This window comes from Symphalangus syndactylus, chromosome 1 (assembly GCF_028878055.3).
Source record: "Symphalangus syndactylus isolate Jambi chromosome 1, NHGRI_mSymSyn1-v2.1_pri, whole genome shotgun sequence".
NCBI lineage: Eukaryota > Metazoa > Chordata > Mammalia > Primates > Hylobatidae > Symphalangus > Symphalangus syndactylus.
The window spans coordinates 28,892,001-28,915,754 of NC_072423.2; the positions used below are offsets into that span (position 1 = coordinate 28,892,001).

Genomic DNA, 23,754 nt, shown 5'->3' on the forward strand with positions numbered 1-23,754 from the left:
TAGTGCATACCTGTGAAGTCCCAGCTACTTGGGAGGATGAGGTGGGAGGATCGCTTGAGCCTGGAAGGTTGAAGTGCATTGAGTAATGTTTGTGCCACTGCACTCCAGGCTGGGCAACAAAGTGAGACCGTGTCTCCAAAAAAAAAAAAAAAAGAAAAGGAAAAAAAGGCACCCGAGAATCCAATATGTCTCTACAATAATAACTTACTCATTTTAAAGTCAGTTTAAATCCTTTCCAAAATTTATGTAGCTAGTGTATATTTTTATCTAATACCAATTCTTAAAAAGAAAGCACTACTATAAAGACTAAAAAGTAATAATTTATAATTAACTCATCAACTTGTATGAGAAAATTTTTTCCCAAAGGATTTGCAACAAGATATATTCACTCAGGAGGTAAAAATAGCCTCCCTACATATTTTTTGACATTACTAATTTGTTTTCTTTCCATAAGTAGCAAAGTAATAAACTTATACCTAGCCCTTCTCTGAATTAAATGTTAAGTAATGGTGGTCTAAGCAATGAGGTTGAGCTCTGCACACCACAAATATTGCAGGATTGATCGATTATCTTGTTCAGTTTTTGCCTTCCTAAAATTTAACAGCAGGCTGCAACTTTTTGTGAGATATTAATTATAACATATCTCTGACTGCTTTGACCTGATGAATAAAATACCGTCATTTTGTTTTCTCCTTAAGGATGTGAGTGACAAACTAAGCCTCCGATTCCCTGGGTTATACATAGTGGGACAAAGAGACTTACTATTCAACTATAAGAGATTCTGTGTAAGCTTGTTGCATGGGGTCCTAACATCGATGATCCTCTTCTTCATACCTCTTGGAGCTTATCTGCAAACCGTAGGGCAGGACGGAGAGGCACCTTCCGACTACCAGTCTTTTGCTGTCACCATTGCCTCTGCTCTTGCAATAACAGTCAATTTCCAGGTACGTGGCTTGCATTGGCAGTATTCAGTGTCTATTGGTACCTACTTATATTTCTGTATATAGGGTGGCATGCACATCCACCTGACTCCCACTGCACCTGTGCCCCTTACAAAATATAAATCTAATTTTCATCTCTTATACCAAGCACATTTTCTATTTCTTGCCTGAGTCAAGGATGGTTTAGTTTCTGGTTCGGTATTCAAGCCACATCATGCCGAACTTGCTGAATTCTGTTTTCAGGATTGTTAGATCCTTTATTTCTTGCTAACTCCCCAAAATGAGTGCTCTGTTTTTCTCTGGTTTCCCAACAGATTGGCTTGGATACTTCTTATTGGACTTTTGTGAATGCTTTTTCAATTTTTGGAAGCATTGCACTTTATTTTGGCATCATGTTTGACTTTCATAGTGCTGGAATACATGTTCTCTTTCCATCTGCATTTCAATTTACAGGTTGGTATTTCCAAATTCCAAAAATAAATGTACAGACAAATGTCATTAGTTTAGATTTTGACATAACTTCTGTTAAGTAATAAAATATACAAGGTGGAATGGCCGGGCGCAGTGGCTCACACCTATAATCCCAGCACTTTGGGAGGCCGAGGCAAGTGGATTGCTTGAGCCCAGCAGTTCAAGACCAGCCTGGACAACATGGCTAAACCCCATCTCTACCAAAAATACAAAAAAATTAGCCAGGCATGGTGGTACATGCCTGTAGTTCTAGCTACTGGAGAGGCTGAAGTGGGAGGATTGCTTGACCTGAGACGTTGAGGCTACAGTGAGTCATAATGGCACTGCTGTACTCTAGCCCAGGTGACAGAGCAGGACCCTGTCTCAAAAAAAAAAAAAAAAAAAAAGCACAACGAAACAAATATATACAAATTATTATTGCTAGTGAAAATTAATGTCCTGTCTGGAAATTAAATGGTGATGGTGGGTTGAAAGGGCATAACATGATGGGAGGAAGACAAATTAAAATAGCTTTACAATAGCACTGTACGTGTGTTGAATTAGATAACTTAAGACTTAAAAGGCTAGATAAAAGCCTATTCTTTCTTTCCCATGAAACCTAATACTGGGGCTAGATGTGGTAGCTCATGCCCGTAATCCCAGCACTTTGGAAGGCCAATGCAAGAGGATCTCTTGAGCCTAGGAGTTCAAGACAAGCCTAGGCAACATAGGGAGACCTCGTCTCTACAAAAAAAAAAAGAAAAAATGGAAAAAAAATTAACTGGGCATGGTGGTACACGCTGGTGATCCTAGCTCCTCAGGAGGCTGAGGTGGGAAGGATTGCTTGAGCCTGGGAGATTGAGGCTGCAGAGAGCCATGATTATGCCACCCCAGCCTGGGTGACAGAGTGAGACCCTTCCTTAAAAGAAAAACCCCCAAAACCTAGTATTGGTAGGTTTTTGGAAAAATGAGTATACAAGTATTGCTAGTAACACTGCAATATATTTTAATTTTTCCAAACATCTGAAAATGCATAAGGGATTATAAAACTTTTTACACATTTTGGCCCGGTATTTCTACTTGGGGAAAGTATCCTAAGATAATAAAACACACGAAGTTTTGGCAAAGTTAATTTGTACAGATGGCACCACCATAACATTTCTAACTGTAAAAAAGAGGAAAAAATGGAAATAACCCAAGACCTAAGAATATTATTAAATTAGCTAATCATACCATGAAATAACCAATATGATGAAATTCTAGAATTCAAAAGTGGTCAACATTATTAGAAATATGTGTGCAGGCCAGGCACAGTGGCTCACCCCTATAGTCCCAGCAGTTTGGGAGGCCGAGACAGGAGGATCACTTGAGCCTAGGTGTTCAAGACCAGCCTGGGCAACATAGCGAGACTCCGCCTCTTAAAAAAGTAATAATAGATCGCGCCAGTGCACTCCACCCTGGGGGACAGAGAAAGACTCCGTCTCAAAAAAAAAAAAAAAAAAAGTAATAATAAAGTAACAAAAAAGAGACAAGAAATATGTGTGCAGAACAATAAATAAATTGATAGAAAACAAAATAGTTATGTGACCAGTGATTACAACTGTATAAAATATATGACAAATTGACAAATGCTAGAATGAATTTGAACTGATATAAATATTATAAATATAAAATATTAATAAAAATAATTATGAACTAGAATTCATGAGCTTCTTATTTTGAATAGAGAGCTTGGACTCGCAATGAAAAACAATCCCCATAAACTAGTTCCCCTGGCCGGGCGTGGTGGCTCACCTCTGTAATCCCAGCACTTTGGGAGGCCGAGGCGGGCGGATCACAAGGTCAGGAGATTGAGACCATCCTGGCTAACACGGTGAAACCCCGTATCTACTAAAAAATAGAAAAAATTAGCCAGGCCTGGTGGCGGGCACCTGTAGTCCCAGCTACTTGGGAGGCTGAGGCAGGAGAATGGTGTGAACCCGGGAGGTGGAGCTTGCAGTGAGCCGAGATCGCGCCACTGCACTCCAGCCTGGGCGACAGACCAAGACTCCATCTCAAAAAAAAACCACTAGTTTCCCTGTAAAAGATTCAGATTTTTATGACCAGTTGTTGAGTTGTAAAAGTCCGTTGCTGTGGTAACCCTTTCCTTCTTGGGATTCAGCTCATTTTTTTTTGTGATTGTGTTTTTCTGTACTAACTAACTCTGTGTTTTAAAATATTAGTAACCCAGTTACTTAGCATATTTCCATAGGGAGTTTTTTAATCCCATACACACTTAGCAGGGTAAAAACCACATTTTAAAAATATCAAGACCATTGTTTTCACAAACTGAGAGTATAAGTACACAAAACATGATGAGAAACGTGGCTCTGGAAGATGGTCATTCGATTTTGAAAATTGGGTTGTGTCTATGATTATGTGATTGTATTATTGAATTGAATTATTACTTCATCTGACATAAAAATTCAGAAAACAAATTGCAGTCAAAAAGCACAGCTCCAGTCAGGTAGAAGGAGGTTTTAATTCAGGCATTGCCATGGTTGGTTTTGTTAGCTTGGGCAAATTTTTTAACTTCTCCACAACACAATTTACTTATGTGACACAGGGATAATACCCATCTCTCAGAACTGATCAAATGACATGATCTGTATAAAATACCAGGTACTGGCAGCGCTAGCTTTTTTTTTTTTTTGAGACAGAGTCTCGCTCTGTCACCCAGGCTGGAGCGCAGTGGCGCAATCTTGGCTCACTACAACCTCCACCTACTGGGTTCAGGCAATTCTCTCACCTCAGCCTCCAGAGTAGCTGGGACTACAGGCACCTGCCATCATCCCCGGCTAATTTTTGTATTTTTGTAAAGACAGGGTTTCACCATGTTGGCCAGGCTGGTCTTGAACTCCTGACCTCAGGTGATCCGCCCACTTCAGCCTCCCAAAGTGCTGGGATTATAGGCGCCCCGCCTGGCAGTGCTATAGCTTTTATTATTTGGAGTTTCTAACCAGAACTAAAATTGTAAAGTGCTTTTTTTTTTTTTTTTTTTTTGAGATGGATTCTCACTCTGTTTCCAAGGCTGGAATACAATGGCACGATCTTGGCTCACTGCAACCTCCGCCTCCCAGGTTCAAGTGATTCTCATGCCTCAGCCTCCCGAGTAGCTGGGATTACAGGCATGTACCACCACACCTGGCTAACTTTGTATTTTTAGTAGAGACAGAGTTTCACCATGTTAGCCAGGCTGGTCTTGAACTCCCCACCTCAGGTGATCCGCCCACCTCAGCCTCCAAAAGTGCTGGGATTACAGGTGTGAGCCACCACACCCGGCTGAAAAGTGCTTTTTTAAATCCTTAAATTCAGAAGGCCAGGTGCTGTGGCTCATGCCTGTAATCCCAGCACTTTGGGAGGCCAATGTGGGTGGATCACTTGAGCTCAGGAGTTTGAGACCAGCCTGGGCAACATGGTGAAACCCCATCTCTACAAAAAATACAAAAATTAGCCAAGCGTGGTGGTGCACACCTGTAGTCCCAGCTATTCAGGAGGCTAAGGTAGGAGGACACTTGAGCCCAGGAGGCTGAGGCTGCAGTGAGCCATGATCACGCCACTGCACTCCAACCTGGGTAACAGAGTGAGACCCTATCTCAAAAAGTCAGAAGTCTTGATCACCTAACTTTGCATTTTTGATCAATGCAATGTCAACAAATGTGCTTTTTTTCCTTATGTGCTCACTTATTTACATTTGCCTAGTTTCAAATAATTTACCTTCCCAATTTTGCTTTGCTTAGTCTGATTTTAAAATGTCTGTTCTTTGAGCCATAATGGATATTTTGGGGAGGCCAATCCAGTTGTAAAAGTTTACCATAAATGATCTATTTATAGATTATGAAATATTAACTATGTTCTTTTTTTTTTTTTTTTTAATTTGAGACAGAGTTTTGCTTTATCACCCAGGCTGGAGTGCAGTGGCATGATCTCGGCTCACTACAACCTCCACCTTCTGGGTTCAAGCAATTCTGCCGTCTCCTGAGTAGCTGGGACTACAGGTGTACACCACCATCCCTGGCTGATTTTTTGTATTTTAGTAGAGACGGGGTTTCACCATGTTGCCCAGGCTGGTCTCGAACTCCTGAGCTCTGGCAATCCACCCACCTTGGCCTCTCAAAGTGTTAGGATTACAGGCATGAGCCACCACACCTGGCGAAATATTAACTATGTTCTTAGGAAAAAAGGACCACAGTGATGCATTTGCCATGTTCTTTACAGGCACAGCTTCAAACGCTCTGAGACAGCCATACATTTGGTTAACTATCATCCTGACTGTTGCTGTGTGCTTACTGCCCGTCGTTGCCATCCGATTCCTGTCAATGACCATCTGGCCATCAGAAAGTGATAAGGTATAAAGAATATAGTCCTCTCCCAACTCTGTCCCTCACAGAAACCAAAGCGTTTCCCAACAGCACCTTTCCTGCAAAATTCTAAGCTCATGGGAAGTTTGGTAAGAATGATTTTTCATGATTGCTTCTCTTTCTTTAACTCTATCTCACAAATAAGTCTTTTGGAATTGGGAGTTTGCTTTTTAATACAAAAATTACCAAACATAAACAAAAAAGGGAGAATAGAATGAGCCCCATATATCTATCCCCTCAGTTTAACAATTACAGTGTTAACATTTTGTCATACAAATCACGTTGGGTTTTTTTTCTTTATTTAAAGAAAAGTGTCACCTTCTGTAGCAGGATCCTTTGCGCTACAAGGAACAGAAAGCTGTGACTCAAAATGTCTCTACAGTAGTGCATCATCATTAATCATTAGTAGGCTTCAGGCCCAGTTGATTGAACAATTCAATGTTGTCAAAAGAGGATTGGGCTAGTTCTTGCCATCTCTTCTCTCAGAAACCTTCATTATTAGCTTCATATGGATGCTGGAAGATGGCCAGAGCAGTTCTGGGCATCAGATCCTGACCTATCAGTGTCAGGGGGAGATAAGAGACTATTCTGTAGCTCCTTAGGGGCCATGGAACTTCTCACCCAAGGGCCCCAGTACAGTGCCCTCAGGTCTCATGTGCCAAAATTAGGTCACTTGCCCATTCTGGACTAGTTTAGCAAGGGAAATCAACCTGCCCACCGCCCATGAGAAATGTGGCTGTGAGGGGTTGTGGGGGGGCAATCTGAATACAATCAATTTCCATTAGAAAGAAGGAGAGAGTAGAGGCTAGTGAGGCAAACTTCAGTATCCCTCAGGTCTCCCTTTTGCAGTGCCAACAGTATGCAGTAACAACCCAGGAAAGAGGCCCTACTGAATTTTCTCTTTGACTGTACCCATCTGGTCTGAACTAGAAAAGGGCACTAGCTTCGGGGGAGTGGGAATCTTGGCTTTGCATTTTCTAGCTGTGTGACCTTGGAAAAGTTAGATAACCTTCCCTCGGCTTCAATATATATCTCCAGGTAGGTAGGTAGGTAGATCGATCAATCAATCTATGTATAGCTATACAGAGATGGATATAGATCTATATCATCATATATATATGTCGATATAGATAGATAGATAGATGATAGATAGATAGATACATAGATAGATAGACAGATAAATAGATATAGCCAAGCACTGTGGCTCATGCCTGTAATCCCAGAATTTTTGGAGGCTGAGGCAGGCAGATCACTTGAGGTCAGGAATTCAGGAGGTCAGGACCAGCCTGGCCAACATGGTGAAATTCTGTCTCTACTAAAAATACAAAAATTAGACAGGTGTGGCAGTGCGTGCCTGTAACCCCAGTTACTCAGGAGGCTGAGGCAGGAGGATCGCTTGAACCTGGGAGGCAGAGGTTGCAGTGAGCCAAGATCGTGCCATTGCACTCAAGTCTGGGTGACAAAGCGAGACTCCATCTCAAAAACAAAGATATAGACACACATACACACACACACACACACACACAAAAGTGGGGACAGAGCTGCCTGCATCAAAATGGGGCAGGTGTCAGGGGAGTTCATCAGTGTTCATTTCTGTCCACCGTCTGGCCAGGCCTCCTCCCTGGTGTGGACCTTATCTTCATCCCTCCCCATCTCTCCCCCTTGCAGATCCAGAAGCATCGCAAGCGGTTGAAGGCAGAGGAGCAGTGGCAGCGACGCCAGCAGGTGTTCCGCCGGGGCGTGTTAACGCGGCGCTCGGCCTACGCCTTCTCGCACCAGCGGGGCTACGCGGACCTCATCTCCTCCGGGCGCAGCATCCGCAAGAAGCGCTCGCCGCTTGATGCCATCGTGGCCGATGGCACCGCAGAGTACAGGCGCACCGGGGACAGCTGATCCCTCACCCCCAGGCCGGGATGAGGCCACAAAGCACGTCTATTTTTTTATGAAAGACTCTCAGGACTTTGTGTGTGTGTGTGAATTGCATTCATCACAAACATATTGAAGACAATAAATAATCTTTATAACAAACTCCTTGGGTTGGACTATTAAACAATAGCAGAGCCCAGAAATAGGACTTTTAAAAGTCCTATTATCCGGCCGGGCGTGGTGGCTTAGATCTGTAATCCCAGCACTTTAGGAGGCTGAGGAGGGGAGATCACCTGAGGCCAGGAGTTCGAGGCCAGCCCAGCCAACATGGTGAAACCCTGTCTCTACCACAAATTAAAAAATTAGCCGGGCTTCGTGGTGGGCACCCATAATCCCACCTATTTGAGAGCCTGAAGCAGGAGAATCGCTTGAACCTGGGAGATGGAGGTTACAGTGAGCCGAGATTGTGCCACTGCACTCCAGCCTGGGTGACAGAGCAAGACTCTGTCTTAAGAAAAATTTAAAAATAGGCCAGGCACGGCGGCTCATGCCTGTCATCCTAGCACTTTGGGAGGCCAAGGCAGGTGGATCACTTGAGGTCAGGAGAACCAGCCTGGCCAACATGGTGAAACCCCATCTCTACTAAAAATACAAAAATTAGCTGGAAATCGCTTGAACCTGGGAGATGGAGGTTCCAGTGAGCCGAGATCATGGCACTGCACTCCAGCCTGAGCAACAGAGTGAGACTCCATCTCAAAAAAATTTTTTTAATAATAATAAAAGTCCTATTATTCAACTGGTTATGTACATTATGGTTGAAAGGGAACGTTTTAATCCAGTTCAATCCAGGGCAATAGAATTACAAAGCATGTTGTATTTCAGTTCAAATGGTATTGTATTATAAAATTACAGTTACATTTTCCTTTCTGTGATCTTCAGCATAATTTCCCAGAGGCTCCTTTTTCCCCCCATAGGCCATCTTATTAACAGATTTTAAAATTTATAGTAATAACAAATGACTTACCAGTGTTCATCATCTGAAAGCTAAGTGGTTCAATCACTTTTTCAAAGTTGATAGTAGATTGCATCGTTTCATGTTTCCTCATATTGGTTTAATAATTCTATTTAATCAAGGAAAATAACTTCAGATTCCATAAAGTTTCAGTTTATTTTTGGTTTACTACTAGGTGAGATAGCACATTACATACTTTTACTATCAATATTATTTTAGCAGCTTCCCATAGTACCAAATGATTTGAGTCCCTACCCTCATTTTTTAAAGCATCTAAATATTTATGGGCTTAAAAAAGGGGTTTTTAAAAACTCAGGATATCAGTAATAAATTGCAGAATATTTTGCGAAGCTTTCTTTTGGAAAGCAAACTTTTCTGCCTGCCTATATGTAAAGTATTTTATAAGGGACTTGAACAGAGACCTCACTCTTTTTCACTTGTCTTATGTTGAGAGAAAAGGTTATTGGCAGCCACATTCCTAAGACTGGGGAATGGTGTGTCCTTTTAAATTTGAAGATAACTTTAGGTAATTATGGAAACTCCTCAAGGAGGTAAAAGTAATTTTTTTCCAGACATTTTTCTCATTCTGTATCTTTCACACACTAGTTTCCATAGTTCAATAATTCTATTTTTTACCATTGGGCTGTGAATGTTCACAATATCAGTCCTGTTGAATTCCTATGAGGTAATCACAATGTGTATATAGTTCATTTTCTAGGTATGATAAAAGAATGTATGGCTTTTTATTCTGTGGAAGTAAAATCCTGAACGTTTACAACTTTTTCTTAACTTGTAAATAAAAAATTATGTTTTTTTCTTTTTTTTACAGAAAAGTTAGCTTGTGTAATTCTGTTAGTTTCAGATTTCTCTCTTGTTTTTACAAATTGTGGGAAAGACTGACAATGCAAATGTGTCAAAGACATACTGTTGGGTGCAATATTAACAATTTTAAAATGCAAATTTCTTTGGATAAATTATTTCTATATTCTGTAAATCTGAGATTTAATGTATATTTTGTTTAAAAAAATGATTTAGTAAAATCTTTGAAAAGTATAATCTTCTAAAGTATTTAAATTGGCTTTTGTTGTTGTTATTTTTAACAATAGGGTATGTGACACAAGAATCTAGTCCCACAAGGTTTCTAGAGGAATGTAGGGGTCCTTTAGTGGTGAGAAAGTCAGGGACAGGGAAACTAAGTGTTAGGGAAGAAGTGATGGAGAAAGGGAAACTAAGTGTTAGGGAAGAAGTGATGGAGAAAAGGTGATCAGGACCAGGCACTGTGGCTCACACCTGTAATCCCAGTACTTTGGAAGGCTGAGGCAGGAGAATCACTTGAGGCCAGGAGTTCGAGACCAGCCTGGGCAACATAGCAAGACTCTGTCTTTTCAAAAAAAAAAAAAAAAAAAAAAAACAGCTCAGTGTAGTGGCATGTGCCTGTAGTCCCTGCTGCTTAGGAGGCTTAGGTGGGAGGATCACTTGAGTCCAGGAGTTTGAGGCTGCAGTGAGCTATGATCATGCCACTGTACTGAAGCCTGGGTGAGAGCAAGACTCTGTCTCTAAAAGAATTAAAAAGGTGGTCAGACTTTAGAGACAGAGGGGTAAAGATTTAGAGTTAGGGAGATCAGCCGGGCATGGTGGCTCATGCCTATAATCCCAGCACTTTAGAAGGCTGAGGTGGGCAGGTCACTTGAGGCCAGGAGTTCGAGACCAGGCTGGCCAACATGGCGAAAACCCGTCTCTACTAAAAATACAAAAATTAGCCAGGTGAGGTGGTGCACACCTGTAATCCCAGCTACTCTGGTGGCTGAGGCAGGAGAATTGCTGGAACCCAGGAAGCAGATGTTGCAGTGAGCCATGATTGTGCCACTGTTCTCCAGCCTGGGCAATGGAGGGAGACTCTCTCAAAAAAAAAAAAAAAAAAAGGAAGGTTAAGTCTGGATTTTTCCAACCGACCTCAACTCTTTAGCCAGAATGAAAGGAAAGGTAACCCTCAACCAAAAGTAAGGGCTGGGGCTGGGCACAGTGGCTTATACCTGTAATCCCGGCACTTTGGGAGGCCAAGGTGGGTGGGTCACCTGAGGTTAGGAGTTCAAGACCAGCATGGCCAACATGGTGAAACCCCATCTCTACTAAGAATAAAAAAAAGCAGCCGGGCGTGGTGGTGCACACCTGTAATCCCAGCTACTTGGGAAGCTGAGGCAGGAGAATCACTTGAACCTGGGAGGTGGAGGTTGCAGTGGGCTGAGATTGTGACACTGCACTCCAGCCTGGGTGACAGAGCAAGACTCTGTCTCAAAAAAACAAAACAAAAAAAGTAAGGGGTGGGAAGTGAGCAGATAGTCCTAGAAATACATGATGAATCGTTGGCAGAAAAATGAGCAAAGAGGAGTGCGCGAGGAAGTGAGTGGCAAACCTGGGGTTTGAGGCTGTGGGAGTCTGATGAGGCTCTTGGAGTCTGACCAGGCTGTGGGACAGACAGCTCATGGACGCAAGGGAAGCCGTGACCCCACCAAGAAGGTTCTCTCTTAGTCAGAGATGGGAGACTGTTTGGGAGGCAAAATTAGCAGCAGGTGATAGAAAAGTATCAGTCTTGGGGTGCTTGGGCTGGGAGGAGATGGGCAAATTATTAGCCTCGGCAATACAAATGGCAGAAAAATCGAGCAGACCTGGGAGATCATCTCTAAAAAAAAAAAGTCACTTTTTCCTGCAATATACTACTGTATTTGTTTGAGGGATAAATGTTTTTAATCAAAGAGCACCACCTAAAGGTTCTTAGTCATGTTCAGCACTAGAAACTGCTCAGTAACGACATCTGATGGGAATAAAATGATTCTTGAGAGACTTCAATGTGATAGCAAAATGTACCCTAATGGAATCTAAATATATTTTAACAATTGCTGCCTTCATGTGATGTGAATGAAACTTAGGAAAATTGTCAGCTTCTAAAAGTCCTGCTAGAAAGTTAGGGCTGCACTACAACTTCTGGGGCATTTATAAAAATAAAAAGGCCTGTCAAAACACTGAAAACAACACAACGTAGATCTCAGGAAAAAGTGGAGGCTGGGGCCCTTAAAAATAACCATTGTAATGCAATCATTTTCTTTCTGCTAAAAAATACAGTAAAGGCTGGGTGCAGTGACTCACACCTGTAATCCCAGCACTTTGGGAGGCCCAGGCAGGCAGATCACCTGAGGCTGGGAGTTCGAGACCAGCCTGACCAACATGGAGAAACCCCATCTCTTCTAAAAATAAAAATTAGCGGAGTGTGGTGGCGCACGTCTGTAATCCCAGCTACTGGGGAGGCTGAGGCAGGAGAATCGCTTGAACCCAGTGAGAGGTGACAGTGTGCTGGCAGCCCTCACAGCCCTTGCTCGCTCTCAGCTCCTCCTCGGCCTTGGCACCTACTCTGGCCATGCTTGAGGAACCCTTCAGCCCGCTGCTGCACTGTGGGAGCCCCTTTCTGGGCTGGCCAAGGCCAGAACCAGCTCCCTCAGCTTGCAGGGAGGTGTGGAGGGAGAGGCGCGGGCAGGAACCGGGGCTGCGCATGGGGCTTGCGGGCCAGCATGAGTTCCAGGTTGGCGTGGGCTCATCGGGCCTGCACTCAGAGCCGCCGGCCAGCCCCACCGGCCCGCAGCAGTGAGGGACTTAGCACCTGGGCCAGCAGCTGCTGTGCTCGACTTCTCCCTGGGCCATACCTGCCTCCCCGCAGGGCAGGGCTCTGGACCTGCAGCCCGCCATGCCTGAGGCTCCCCTCACCCCTACGAGCACCGCCCTCTGCTCCACAGTGCCCAGTCCCATCAACCACCCAAGGGCTGAGGAGTGTGGGCGCAGGGCACGGGACTGGCAGGCAGCTCCACCTGCGGCCTGGTGCAGGATCCACTAGGTGAAGCCAGCTGGGCTCCTGAATCTGGTGGGGACTTGGAGAATCTTTATGTCTAGCTAAGGGATTGTAAATACACCTATTGGCACTCTGTATCTAGCTCAAGATTTGTAAACACACCAATCAGCACCCTGTGTCTAGCTCAGGATTTGTGAATGCACCAACTGACACTCTGTATCTAGCTACTCTGGTGGGGACTTGGAGAACCTTTGTGTCGACACTCTGTATCTAGCTAATCTAGTGGAGATGTAGAGAACTTTTGTGTCTAGCTCAGGGATTGTAAATGCACCAATCAGCACCCTGTCAAAATGGGCCAATCAGCTCTCTGTAAAATGGACCAATCGGCTCTCTGTAAAATGGACCAATCGGCTCTCTGTAAAATGGACCAATTAGCAGGATGTGGGTGGGGCCAGATAAAAGAATAAAAGCAGGCTGCCAGAGACAGCAGTGGCAACCCACTGGGATCCCCTTCCGCGGTGTGGGGGCTTTGTTCTTTGGGTCTTTGCAATAAATCTTGCTACTGCTCACTCTTTGGGTTCACACTGCCTTTATGAGCGGTAACACCGTGAAGGTCTGCAGCTTCACTCCTGAAGCTAGCGAGACCACGAACCCCCCAGGAGGAAGGAACAACTCCAGACGTGCCGCCTTAAGAGCTGTAACAGTCACCGGGAAGGTCTGCAGCTTCACTCCTGAAGCCAGCAAGACCACAAACCCACCAGAAGGAAGAAACTCCAAACACATCTGAACATCAGAAGGAACAAACTCCGGACACGTCGCCTTTAAGAACTGTTAACACTCACCGCGAGGGTCCGTGGCTTCATTCTTGAAGTCAGTGGGACCAAGAACCCACCAATTCCAGACACACCAGGAGGCAGAGGTTGAAGTGAGCCGAGATCACACCATTGTACTCCAGGATGGGCAACATGAGTGAAACTCCATCTCAGAGGAAAAAAACAAACAAACCAAAAAATAAAAACAGTAAAAATTATTTTCTTGATTAGATATTTCTCTGAAGAAGAGATATATAGCCGGGCGTGATGGGTGGCTCACGCCTGTAATCTCAACACTTTGGGAGGCTGAGGCGGACCACCTGAGGTCAGGAGTTTGAGACCAGCCTGACCAATATGATGAAACCCGTCACTACTAAAAATACAAAAATTAGCATGTGCCTGTAATCCCAGCTACTCATGAGGCTAAGACAGGAGAATCACTTGAACCTGGGAGGTGGAGGTTGCAGTTAGCCGAGATCACGCCACTGTACTGTAGCCTGGAAAACAAGAGAGAAACTCTATCTCAAAAAAAAAAAAAAAAAGATATAAATGGTCAATAAGCATATGAAAAGATGCTCAACATCATTAGTCATCAGGGAAAGTCGTCAAAATTGAGGCTGGGCACCACCGTGTAATCCTGTAATCCCAGGACTATGGGAGGCTGAGGCAGGTGGATCACCTGAGGTCAGGAGTTGAAGACCAGCCTGGGCAACATGGTGAAACCCCATCTCTACTAAAAATACAAAAATTAGCCATGCATGGTGGTGTGCACCTGTCGTCCCAGCTACTCGGGAGGCTGAGGCAGGAGAATCGTTTGAACCCAGGAGGCAGAGGTTGTGGTAACCTGAGATTGCATCACTGCACTCCAGGGCTGGGTGACAAAGTGAGACTCTGTCTCAAAGAAAAAAAGAAAAAAAAATCACACTAGAAAGGGTTGATTCTCCCTACAATAACTTAAAAATGGCATATAATCCTCATAAAAATGCCAACAGTTTCCTGTAATAGACAGGCTGATTCTAAAGTTCATATGGAAAAATTAATGTCAGAAAACTGTAGGCAATGAGGTGAGACTACTCCTACCAGATATTACGCCATATTATAATTTGAAAAACAGTTTCAGTAGTGTGGTTCTGATGCATGATTACACAGACATTCCATGGAACAGAATAGAAAAATCAAGAAATAGACTCAAACACGTGAACATTTAATATATAAAGTGGCATCAAAGGTGGGCGGGGGGAAAGATGGACTTTTAAATAGATGGTGTTGAGACAACAGGGAAACAAATTAGATATCGTGCACTGTAGTAGAATAGACTCCAAATAATGAAGAGATTTAAATGTAAAAGAAAAAAACCTTCATAAAAGTACTTGAAGAAAATCACGAGGAAATTCAAATACTGGAGTGGAGAAAGACTTTCTAATTAAGACTAAAAATCTAAAGCCTCAAAGGAAAGGCTAGTAATTTCAAATACATAAATATTTTTAAAACCTCCACTATGGCAAAAAAAAAAAAGAAAAAGAAAAAAGGTATAAGCAAAGACGAATGGCAAAATGGAGAAAAAGTGTCCAAGTCTTAGTTCAGGCTGCTATGACAAAATACCACAAACTGCGTGGTTTATATAAGCAACAGAAATTTTTTCTCACAGTTCTGGCAGAAGCTAGGAAGTCTTAGGTCAAGAGGCTGACAGATTTGGTGCCTACTGAGGAAATGCTTTCTGGTTCACAAATGGTGCCTTCTGACTGTGTCTTTACATGGTGGAAGGGGCCAACAAGCTCCTTCAGGACTATTTTATAAAGACATAATCCCTCCTGATTTAATCACCTCTGAACGTCTCCACCTCCTAATATCACCTTAGAGGTTAGGATTTCAGCATATGGATTTTAAGGGGGCACAAACCTTCAGACCATAGCAGCCAAGGTTGTGAAAAAAAAGAGAAAAAGAAGTACAAATGGGGCTGGGTGCAGTAGCTCATCCCTGTAACCCCAGCGCTTTGGGAGGCCAGGGTGGGCATATCACTTGAGGCCAGGAGTTTGAGACCAGCCAGGCCAACACGGTGAAACCCCGTCTCCATTAAAAATACAAAAATTAGCTGGGTGTGTAAAACTGTAGTCCCAGCTACTAGGGAGGCTGAGGCAGGAGAATAACCTGAACCTAGGAGGTGGAGGTTGCAGTGAGTTGAGATTGCACCACTGCACTCCAGCCTAGGAAACAGAGCCAGACTCTGTCTCAAAAAAAAAAAACGAAATACAGCCGGGCGTGGTGGCTCACGCCTGTAATCCCAACACTTTGGGAGGCTGAGGTGGGCGGATCACGAGGTCAGGAGATCGAGACTATCCTGGCTAACACGGTGAAACTCCATCTCTACTAAAAATACAAAAAATTAGCCTGACGTAGTGGTGGGTGCCTGTAGTCCTAGCTACTGGGGAGGCTGAGGCAGGAGAATGGCGTGAACCCAGAAGGCGGAGCTTGCAGTGAGCTGAGATCGGGCCACTGCACTCCAGCCTGGGTGACAGAGTGAGACTCTGTCCCCCCCGCCAAAAAAAAAAAAAAAAGAAATGCAAATGGCTCTTAAACACATGAAATGATGTTTAAACTTATCTGAAATAAAGAAGTGAAAATCAAAATGATTTGATAGGCCATATTCACCTATTAATTTGGCAAAGACAAGAAAGTTTGGTAATGCACTGTTAAGGCTATGGCAAAACAAGCCTTCTAACGTATTAGTGAAAAGTATACAAATTAATGAAACTCTAGGAAAGGATTTAGCCATAACCATTAATTTTTTTTTTTTTTTTTGAGATGGAGTTTAGCTCTGTCACCTAGGCTGGAGTGCAGTGGCACAATCTCAGCTCACGGCAACCTCTGCCTCCTAGGTTCAAGCTATTCTTCTGCCTCAGCCTCCCGAGTAGCTGGGCCTACAGGCACGTGCCACCACACTCGGCTAATTTTTTGTATTTTTTTTTTTAGTAGAGATGGGGTTTCACCGTGTTAGCCAGGATGGTCTCGATCTCCTGACCTCGTGATCTGCTCGCCTCAGCCTCCCAAAATGCTGGGATTACAGGCGTGAGCCACCGCGCCTGGCCCTTGCCATTAAAATTTTAAGTGTATATTCCCTTTGACCTGGCAATCACACTTCTCAAATTCATCCTGCAGATATATTTGCCCACAAGGGAAATGACATGTACACTGATTATACTGCAGCACTGTTTGTAACAGCAAAATATCAGCAGTAAGCTAGCAATCCATCAGTTTAACTACAGTTAAATGAAATAAGTTCCATCCCAACAACAGGATACAATGAAACTATAATGGGAGTTAAGGCAGAAGAATGAAAGATCTCCATTCATTGTGGAGTGTGAAGAGCCAGGTGCAGAACTGTGTGTATGGCAACAACCTTTCATATAAAAAAGAAAGAAGAGGAGGCGATTAAATTGATATGTAGAATCAATGCAATTCCAATTGAAATCCCATGAGATTTTTTTTTTTTTTTGGTAAAAATTGATAAGCTGATTCTAAAATTCATCTGGAAATGCAAAGGACCTAAAATAGCCAAAATAACTCTGCGGAAGAAAAACAAAGTTGGAGGAAGAACACTACTTGATTTTGAAAGTTGTTACCAGCATGGGCTGAAGAACCACTTGTTAAGTACCATGCTGACTGCCTGGGGGACAGGATCTCTGGGACCTCAAGCCTCAGAGTCATGCGATTGACCCATGCAACAAAGCTGCACATATGCCCTTTAATCTATAATAAAAGTCAAAATTTTAAAAATAAAATAAATGTGAAATTAGGGCCAAAAAAGAGAAAATTGTTATAAAGCTATAGCAATCAAAACAGCATAGTATTGGCTTAAAGAGCAGATAGATCAATGGAACCTAATAGAGTCCATAAATAAATCCATACATCAATGGACAACTGATATTGAACAAGGTTACAAAAGTGATGAGGTAGAGAAAGGATAGCCTTCTCAATAAATGGTGCCGGGACATTTGATATCCACACGCGAAAAAATGAACTTGGATCCCTACCTGGAACCGTACCTTGTCCTCACAAAAGATCTGAACAGATACTTCAACAAAGAAGATACATGTAAGGCAAAAAAGCACATGAGAAGATGCTCAACATCATTAGTCACTAGGGAAATACATTAGAAAACTTTTTGGTAGGCCGGGCGCGGTGGCTCACGCCTGTAATCCTAGCACTTTGGGAGGCCGAGGTGGGCGGATCACGAGGTCAGGAGATGGAGACCATCTTGGCTAACACAATCAAACCCGGTCTCTACTAAAAATACAAAAAATTAGCCGAGCGTGGTGGCGGGCGCCTGTGGTCCCAGCTAATTGGGAGGCTGAGGCAGGAGAATGGCATGAACCTGGGAAGTGGAGCTTGCAGTGAGCCGAGATCAGGCCACTGCACTCTAGCCTGGGCAACAGAGCAAGACTGCCTCAAAAAAAAAAAAAAAAAAAAAAAACTTTTTGGGGTGATGGATTTTTTCCCTATCCCCAATCGTGGTGATGGTTTCACAGGTATACATATATGCATATGCATATGTACACATTTTAAATGTGTACACTTTGTCATATATATTTTTTTCCTTTTGAGATGTGGTCTCACTCTGTTGCCCAGGCTGGAGTGCGGGGGCACGATCTTGGTTCACTGCAACCTCTGCCTCCCGGGTTCAAGAGATTCTCCTGCCTCAGCCTCCTGAGTAGCTGGGATTACAGGCATGCACCACCATGCCCAGCTAATTTTTGTATTTTCAGTAGAGACAGGGTTTTACCATGTTGGCCAGGCTGGTCTTGAACTCCTGACCTCAGGTGATCTGCCCGTCTCAGCCTCCCAAAGTGCTGGGATTACAGGCATGAGCCACAGTGCCCAGGCTGTTGTATATTATTTATGCCTAAAAAGAAAAAAAAAGAAAGCTGTTTCAGGGGAAGGAATAAAGGAGGTAGACTGAGAGGAATATAGTCATATTTTCAACAAGATTCTCTAGATATAAGAGACTAGTAGGGCAGGTGTGGTGGCTCACGCCTGTAATCTCAGTACTTTGGGAGGCTGAGGTGGGTGGATCATGAGGTCAGGAGTTCAAGACCAGCCTGGCCAACATGGTGAAACCCCATCTCTACTAAAAATACAAAAATTAGCTGGGTATGGTGGCAGATGCCTGCAATCCCAGCTACTCAGGAGGCTGAGGCAGAGAATCGCTTGAACCCGGGAGGCGGAGGTTGCAGTGAGCCGAGATCGCACCACTGCACTCAAGCCTGGGTGACAGAGTAAGGCTCTGTCTCAAAAAAAAAAAAAAAAAAAAGAGACTAGTTAAAGTGGTTATGAGGAATGAGACTTTTAAATATTGAATTATCTTTTCATACTTTTAAAATTAAAAATATTGAACCATATGAATACATTTTCTATTTCAAAAATTAAACAATAAAAAAATAGAAATGATTTTTAAGCCAAAGGGAGTAATTTGAGTTAATATTTTTCCTGCTTAAGTCACAAAGCCTCCCAAACTGAGACTCGCGCAAGCCCACAAGCTTCTCCCTAGAGCAACAACCCCAGCTCTTCACATTGTCCTCTTGGGTGACTGGCAGTGCCCAGAGATAGGGACTTCCTATTCATGGCTATAGACAGAGTGGTGCGTTTTGTTAGGCCATTTATATGCACACATATATTCTTTGCCCTCAGAAGAGTCTGGGAAACATCTTAAAGTCATGTCAAAACAGTGGAAAGCACCAATGGAATTTGAAAGAATATTTTCAGAGTCAAAGACCAGTATGGATTTACCACTATATTGTCCAATTAATTGTCAGCTAAGATGACCTCAGCAATAAGATGCATAGAAAGAAAGAACTCTCATAGTTTTAAAATCATCAGGAATTTTGCTTCAAAACCTGAATCAAATAGAATGTATTTGTATTAACAAGCAGTAATTTGTATTAATCAAATAGTAATGTATTAACAATAAATATGAGGAAGGAAAATTTTAATATGGAGAGAAATTTAAACTTCCTGATCTAGGATGGTGGTTAAAAATCCAAGGTGCTGGCCTGGCGCGGTGGCTCACGCCTGTAATCCCAGCACTTTGAGAGGCTGAGGTGGGTGGATCATTTGAGGTCAGGAGTTAGAGACCAGCCTGATCAACATGGTGAAACCCTGTCTCTACTAAAAGTACAAAAATATTAGTCAGGCATGGTGGCGCATGCCTGTAGTCCCAGCTATGGGGAGGCTGAGGCAGGAGAATTGCTTGAACTCAGGAGGTGGAGGTTGTAGTGAGCCAAGGTCACATCACTGCACTCCAGCCTGGACGACAGAGCAAGGCTCCGTAAAAAAAAAAAAAAAAAAAAAAAAAAAAAATCCAAGGTGCTCTGGCCATGTTTAAGATATAGATTGTCTCACTCCAGATAACCTGTTTATGATTTCCAGTTGGAAAGATGTAAATATTCCTTTGGCCCCTGATGCTGTGAGACTGTTGCAATTATTCTGGAAGGCTGTTGTAAGCCCTGAAATGTCTCCTTGTTTCTTTTCCATAAGAGGATTAAAGATATTGGATCTGGCTTGTGAAGTCAATGTGGGAGGGTTTTTTAGCCTAGCATTTCTCATCAGGAATCAATTCTCCCAGTTGATAAGAATCAACCTTTAGAATAGACGTTGATTTGCCCACTGGGAGTCATCTTGCAGTTTCATTATAAAATGGTTCTGCTGAGCCAAGCTGCATAATGAATAAACCAGTCTATGGAAATGCTATAGGAAGTTTTCTGTTACCATCCATTTGGGGGTTCCCACCTACCTTCAGCTTCCTTATTTAAATTTTGTGTGAACAACATAAAAACTTTGTGCTCATTGAAGAGTTTAATAAAAACAACACAAAGGTCTGTTTCTAAAGGAGCTCTGAAAGTTCAAGATTCTAGAAAACTTATATCAAGATTTTATCACTGCAAACATCTTGAGTAAATAGAAACTCAAAAGGGCTCTTTTATATTTACTGAATTTGTCAAAGACTGAGCTATTTTATAGGATTTTGTGGCTTGGGGTGAAAGTATTTTTATGACCTGTTCTAACAGAAAAAAAAAACGAACCCAAACCTGATTAAGATATCATCAGCTGAGCTTCTGAGACCCCCCGAGACCCCTTAAGAGTCTCAACTCCGGCCGGGCACGGTGGCTCACGCCTGTAATCCCAGCACTTTAGGGGACCAAGGCAGGCGGATCACTTGAGGTCAGGAGTTCAAGACCAGCCTGGCCAACATGGTGAAACCCCGTCTCTACTAAAAATACAAAAATTAGCCAGGCACGGTGGCAGGCGCCTGTAATCCCAGGTACTTGGGAGGCTGAGGCAGGAGAATCGCTTGAACCTGGGAGGTGGAGGTTGCAGTGAGCTGAGATCATGCCACTGCACCCCAGCCTGGGGGACAGAGAAAGACTTCGTCTCAAAAATTTAAAAAAAGTCTCAATTCCTATAAACTGATACATGATCATTCTTCAAACTAACCAAGAGGACTTCATTGCTTTTAGAGGACACAATTAATTCTGCTCTGAAAGTTTCCCCACCTCTATAGAGAAAATGTTTTTCTCTATTTGACTCTGTCTTCACCTTTCTTAACAGCTGTCCCAAATCCCACATCGTACCTAGATCAATTCAGTGAAGAAGCTAGCCTGGGCTAAAGTTAATTGTACCTTTAAAAAGCAATAGGGCTGGGCACAGTGGCTCACACCTGTAATCTTAACACTTTGAAAAGTTAAGGTGGGCGTATCCCTTGAGCCCAGGAGTTCGAGACCAACCTGGGCAACAGGGCAAAACCCCCAAACCCCGTCTCTACAAAAAAAAAAAAAAAAAAAAAATTAGCCAGGTGTGATGGTGTGTGCCTGTAATCCCAGCTACTTTTGAGGCTGAAGTGGGAGGATCACCCCTGTCTCAAAAGAACAAATAAAAATTAGTCGGGCGTGGTGGCTCACGCCTGTAATCCCAGCACTTTGGGAAGCCGAGGTGGGTGGATCACCTGAGGTCAAGAGTTCAAGACCAGCCTGACCAACATGGAGAACCCCTGTCTCTATTAAAAGTACAAAATTAGCTGGGCATGGTGGGGCATGCCTGTAGTCCCAGCTACTTGGGAGGCTGAGGCAGGAGAATCACTTGAACCTAGCAGGCAGAGGTTGCAGTGAGCCGAGATCGCTCCATTGCCCTCCAGCCTGGGCAACAAGAGCAAAACTCCGTCTCAAAAAAAAAAAAAAAAGAATAAAAAAAATGAAAATAAGAAGCAGTGGTAAGCCAGAGCATACACAGCCTGGAAAGCCTGTAAGGATGTTGAGGTGAACCCTGAGAGCAAAAGGAACTCCACGGAATGCTACTAGATAGAGAATGAAATGACTGTGTTTATATTTGTAAGTGTTCACCCTGGCTGGAGTGTGAAGATTAGATTGGAGAGGTGTAGGGAATCCAGAAGATAGGTGCAGAGGTTAGCCAGAGGGAGGATGTGACTTGCATTGCACTAGAGGGAAAGGATGGATGCCAAAGCACGAGAGTTTGCAGGTTTCAAGGGAGGGAGGGCTGTCAGACAGCACCCATTTAATAGCTTGAAGCAAGAGACTGGTCATTTGCTGAGATTTGGGGCTGTGGGAAGGACCTACAGTTTGAGACATTCTGAAATGCTGACCAGAAAGCTTACTGTTGAGGGAAGACGGGTTTAGTGGGAAGGGCAAATTGAGAGACGAGGTCCACCAAGCAGCTCTCAGCAGTTTGAAGGCTTCAAGTTGTGATTCATGCATATCATGGAACAAAAGAATAACAATGATTAACTATTAATGCCATTTATATCCTAATTCAGAAAGCTTACTGGATGTCAAGTACATATTAGGCATTTTGGTATACTTGATCTCATATTATCCTCACAATAACCTTCCCAGTGAAGGGTTATTATCACTTTATAATTGAAACATCTGTGGCTTAGACAGGTTAAGAAACTTGACCAGGCTCACCAAGCCAGAAAATTAGTTCTGTGATCTATGGAATGTATCTGGCTTCATTCAGAGCTCTAACCGTACAGGAGTTACCATTGTTCACCCTCCTTAAAGAGTGAGCATCCAGCGGGACTTTAAAATAACTGTAATTTTTTTAGTGAGAGACAAAGTGCTTACAAGCAAGCAGCTTGCAATCATGAAGCCTGGGAATCACTGAAGCAAATCTAAGTGCTTAAACTTAACTACAGGAAAAGGAAAGTTAAGTTTTCGGTTCCTCAAATTAATATTTTCATTGTAATGATAATTTCCACTTTTAGTTTGCCATTTACAAGCCAATTTTTTTATTGCATCTATCATCTATCTATAATTTATTTATTAATTAGAGACAGGGTCTCTCTCTGTAGTCCCAGGCTGGAGTGCAGTGGCTTGATCACAGCTCAGTGCAGCCTCGACCTCCATGGCTCAAGCGACCTCCCACCTCAGCCTCCTAAGTAGCTGGGACCACAATCCCATGCCAATAAGCCCGGCTAATTTTTGTATTTTTTGAAGAGGGGCGGGGGCCGGGGTGGCTTACCATGTTGCCCAGGCTGGTCTCGGACTCCTGGCCTCAAGCGACCCTCCACCTCCGCCTCGGCCTCCCAAAGTGCTGGGACTACAGGCGTGAGTCACCGCCCTCGATCTCATTTAAAATATAACTGAGATTTTCCAGCTGCTTCATTGATTTGTTAACTTAAGTGAACTCTGCTTGGGCACCTCCCCGATTCCCGGTCCTGGGACAGGGAAAGGAGCCCTAGAGGCGCTCGCAGTGATGTTTGCCTGTTCTCTTTCCGAAGCCTGTTTTGAGGAGCAAAAAACAGAATGTCCAAGAAGCCTCTTTGAAGATGTCTGTGAGTTTGCCTGGGGACAGCTCCTGGAAGGCGGTGTCCCCGCGACTAGGGCGAGCCCCGGACTCTCCATCGTCCCGGCCTCCCCAACACCCGGAGGCGCGGCGCCGCGAGCAGGACCAAGTAGGAAATGCAAGACTACGCGCCAGAAACGCGGAAGTGGCCCGGAGACAACATGGCGGCGCCGGCGTCAAGTGCCCTAACCCCGGACCCGCGGCCTGGTACGGTGGCCTGTGGGGGACGCCACATTAAAAGAACAGAGAAGCTCATCCTGCGCCTGGTAGAGCGAAGTGGGGTCCGGTAAAGCGACCTTCAGCTTAAAGCTGAGTGGGCGCAGGGACCTAACAGCAAGGACAGCAGGGGGAGGCCGCCCCTTGCTGGCCAGAATCAGAATTAAGAGACAGACGAACAATGCCGTTCATTCTGGCCGTCCCGAGTAGCTGGGACTACAGGCGTGCGCCCACCACGCCAGGCTAATTTTTTAGAAATTTTATGGAGACGGGGGTCCCACTATGTTGCCCAGGCTGGTCTTGAACTCCTGGCCTCATGTGATCCTCCCACCGTGGCCTCCCAAAATGTTGAGATTACAGGCCTGAG

General features: G+C 43.8%; 1 protein-coding gene and 1 long non-coding RNA gene across 10 annotated transcripts in view; one reads left to right on the forward strand and one right to left on the reverse strand.

The window, feature by feature from the left end:
• Window positions 1-9,743, forward strand: part of ATP8B1 (ATPase phospholipid transporting 8B1) — a 147,420-nt gene extending 137,677 nt beyond the window's left edge. For all 6 annotated transcript variants that reach the window (XM_063639372.1, XM_055297963.2, XM_063639378.1 and 3 more), the window contains 4 exons: window positions 699-944; window positions 1,256-1,394; window positions 5,649-5,779; window positions 7,460-9,743. In XM_063639372.1, coding sequence (XP_063495442.1) covers window positions 699-944; window positions 1,256-1,394; window positions 5,649-5,779; window positions 7,460-7,684 — 741 coding nt within the window. In that variant the 3' untranslated portion in view covers window positions 7,685-9,743. The remainder of the gene's footprint in view (window positions 1-698; window positions 945-1,255; window positions 1,395-5,648; window positions 5,780-7,459) is intronic.
• Window positions 1-23,297, reverse strand: part of LOC129492755 (uncharacterized) — a 45,442-nt gene extending 22,145 nt beyond the window's left edge. The window contains exons 1-4 of one of the 4 annotated variants that reach the window (XR_010120830.1): window positions 22,848-23,288; window positions 21,982-22,059; window positions 13,350-13,488; window positions 8,682-8,778 (exon numbers count right to left, since the gene is read on the reverse strand). This is a non-coding gene — a long non-coding RNA (uncharacterized lncRNA). Of the gene's footprint in view, window positions 1-8,681; window positions 8,779-13,349; window positions 13,817-21,981; window positions 22,060-22,847 lie in introns of all 4 variants that reach the window. The other 3 variants (XR_010120828.1, XR_010120831.1, XR_010120829.1) reach the window with 3 other exon arrangements.
• Between the last annotated feature and the right edge of the window lie 457 nt (window positions 23,298-23,754).